The sequence below is a fragment of the Morone saxatilis genome, unplaced genomic scaffold (assembly GCF_004916995.1).
Source record: "Morone saxatilis isolate NCDOM2014 unplaced genomic scaffold, NCSU_SB_2.0 Contig24, whole genome shotgun sequence".
NCBI lineage: Eukaryota > Metazoa > Chordata > Actinopteri > Moronidae > Morone > Morone saxatilis.
In genome coordinates, this window is record NW_023339807.1 from 12,407,641 (window position 1) to 12,410,733 (window position 3,093).

The 3,093-nt window shown below is 42.6% G+C and overlaps 2 protein-coding genes across 2 annotated transcripts in view; one reads left to right on the forward strand and one right to left on the reverse strand.

Moving 5' to 3' along the window:
- Positions 1 to 1,643, reverse strand: part of psenen (presenilin enhancer, gamma-secretase subunit) — a 12,100-nt gene extending 10,457 nt beyond the window's left edge. Inside the window, exon 1 of the mRNA XM_035672242.1 lies at positions 1,504 to 1,643. The gene's annotated coding sequence lies outside the window, so the exon portion shown is untranslated. The remainder of the gene's footprint in view (positions 1 to 1,503) is intronic.
- kmt2bb (lysine (K)-specific methyltransferase 2Bb) overlaps positions 1 to 3,093 on the forward strand; it is a gene marked incomplete in the record, with an annotated part of 25,996 nt that overhangs the window by 6,850 nt on the left and 16,053 nt on the right. Inside the window, 6 exon segments of the mRNA XM_035672203.1 lie at positions 383 to 569; positions 1,055 to 1,286; positions 1,387 to 1,454; positions 1,550 to 1,807; positions 1,986 to 2,092; positions 2,760 to 2,870. Of these exon segments, the coding sequence (XP_035528096.1) occupies positions 383 to 569; positions 1,055 to 1,286; positions 1,387 to 1,454; positions 1,550 to 1,807; positions 1,986 to 2,092; positions 2,760 to 2,870 (963 nt within the window).

The window sequence follows — 3,093 nt, forward strand, 5'->3', positions numbered from 1 at the left end:
GTGTGTGTGTGTGTGAGAGAAAGACACGGGGAAAATGAGGAGAAGAAGCAAGTGCACAAAGTATATTGTGAGTTAATAATAAAACACCAAAGTGGAGAATTAAGCAGTGAAAAAAGAATTGACCTGACAGTTGTCGATTCATGATATAATAATGAATGCATTTTAATACTTAATGTGAAATGTTGTTAAAAATAGTAAATAATAAGAAATAAGGCTCCACTTTAAACTTTAAATAGACCCAGTGATCTGTATCAGCTGATACTGCTTCTAGTGATCTGTGATCAGTTTCAAATACTCTGATAGTAGCACCCTTCAATTCCAGCCTCTGTACCTCAGCGCCTCTATCCTGATCTGATTTTTTTTAATTTAAATTTTTTTCCAGCCGCAGCTCATCTCCCCACTGTGCCAGGAGTTCCGTAGAGCAGGAGGTCCACGAATCAAGCATGTGTGTCGTGCTGCGTCTGTGGTGCTGGGGCAGCCTCGAGCCTTGGTTCCAGATGACATTCCCAGGCTCAGCGCCTTGCCTCTTCATGAAAGAACTGGCATTTCCCCTTCAGACGTCGCTAAAGGTAGGTGTAAACTGATTGGCAGACTCATCTGGACTTGCTTTCTTTAGACACCTCTTTCACTACTTGAATGCGATCACTTGATGGCAGCAGCATTCAATGTGGTGTTGGTAATGCTGTCAGTTTTTCAATCATGGCAGAGGATGGAGTAGAGGAGAGATGTGATTATTGTTTTGAATTGCACAATAATTGCAAAATAAATGTAGCCCTATTTCAGAAGTCTTTACAATTCAATTCATTTTAAATGGCCAAATGCTCAAATTTACAATTGGCTTATTGCTAAAAACCTTCTTATAAATGCTGCTATTCCAGAGATTTGATGTGCCATTGGCTATTGTGATGCTTTTTCATTGTGTATACTTATAAGAACATTTTAATAGACAAGAGTGTGCGTCAATGTCCAAACCAAAATGAGGGCCACCAAAACATCTGCTACAGCAACCACATCCTGAAAGGTGAATAATGAATTACATAACATTTTGTTTCAGATGTTGGGTCTCCCTCTGAGTCAGACAGTCCCGGGCTGTCAGATCCAAAGGTCACCAAGGCCAAGAAGCCGTCAAATTTTGTGAAACGGAAAGGACTCGGGCCATTTGGTTATCGCTCTCGGAGGTGTGGCGTATGCAAAGGCTGCAACCATGAGGACGATTGTGGCAAGTGCATGAACTGCCTTGACAAACCCAAGTTTGGTGGTCCCAATACCAAACGACAGTGCTGCGTGTAAGTTGACCTATACTTAACTCTGAGTTGTTGTGGAGCTCATCACAGTGAAGGTGTAAAAAATTAAGAGTCTGTTTTTTTTGTGCGTTTTTATTTTAAGGTATAAGAGATGTGATCAAATTGAAGAGAGAAAAGCACGCAGACTAAGTGGAAGAACAGCCCCCAAAGGTATTCTTTTCACTTGAGCGTGCAAGCTTCATGCTGCTGTATTACTTACATAACATTAGGAAAGTCAGTCACACGCAGCCTCTTCTTTTTTTAAGGTTCCTCTAAGCGACGGCGATCCTCTCTCAGCGGGGGGCATTCAAGTAACGACGAAGGGAATGAGGCTGCTGCGGACTCGCCATCTGGTCTTCCGGGTGACAGCCACAGTCCGTCAGTAAGGAAGCAGCCAAAGCGTGTTGTGAAACCCCGCGTCTACTTTGACCTGGTGGACTACGACTCGGATCTGGATGACAAAGCTGTCCAAAGCTCTGCCTCGCCAGCCAGGAGAAGGGGCGCTGGACCCCGTTTCAGCCAAGGTAAATTAACACCGAAGAGAAGAGATAGATGCGTCATTCATGATGTAGTTGATTATTTTTAACACAGCACAGCTTAAGTAAGTATCAGCTTACATATAACGTGGAGCTGTAGTCTTTGTAAACACATTTCGTTTAACTTATGTCAAGCCTTGTGACTGTTTTTTCTTGTCCTCTAAAGACTTTGTGTCACTGGATGGATTCCTTGGAGACATTTCAGATGATGAAGTCAGGCATCGAAAGTCCAGCTCCCATCGTGTGCCATCTGGCCGACGTAAAGCTGAAAAGGTGGGGGATTTTTTTTATCACTGCCAACGCCCTGACTGGCCAACACAACTTGTATTTTGTGCTGTGTTGCACAATAAGTGTCAAAGCAAAATTTTCAAAAAGCTCTGCTGTCTAGCACTGGCACAGTGCGTTGATTGATCTCAGTTATTAACATATTGTCATAGTCATATGACACCAACCTGCCAATTCTGTCTCTGAGAACATGCCAAATACAGTGTTGTTTGTATGCTGCCAACTTTTGGCACGAGAAACCTCGTCATTCCGGACTGTTCCTTTTTGCAAATTCAGGACATGCTGTATATTTCTGCTGTTTTATTTTTCAATGATAAATGTCTGCCCTGCTGGTAGCAAGTCATGTGTACATGGGCTATCCATGATGCCTCTGAGATTGTTAAAAGCAAGTTAATTAGTGCCTTAAGTGTGTCCACTACTGGCACCCGTTTAGCTCAGTCAGTAGAGCTGGCGACCCATATACGGAGTTGCTGCAGGGTTCGAATCCGACCTGCGGCCCTTTGCTGCGTTTCTCTCTCTTTCTCTCTACCCACCTTTCCTGTCTCTCTACAGCTGCCCTATCCAATAAAGCCATGAAAAGGCAAAAAAACAAGTAAAAAAAAAAAACAAAAGTGTGTCCATTACCGCCAACTTTCATGTCATGATTGTCTCTCAGGGTCCTTTGGAGCAGACTCCTCCCAGTGTGCTGGCTGCCCTAGCCCATGGGTTTGAGCAGAGAGAGGTTGAGTGTTCCAAGCCTACTCACAAAATCAGGGTTGACTTCAAGGTAGGTCACGTGTACAGTACATCACATATATTGTAATATAAACGCACTTCATACATGATGATGTTCAGTGGTTACAACAGCCAATACATTTCTACCATTCTAAAAATAAGATATGTGACGAAAGATTGATTGGGGTGACACATTGGAACATATTTGTGTGTGTATATATATATACATGTGTGTGTGTATATATATATATATGTGTGTGTGTGTATATATATAT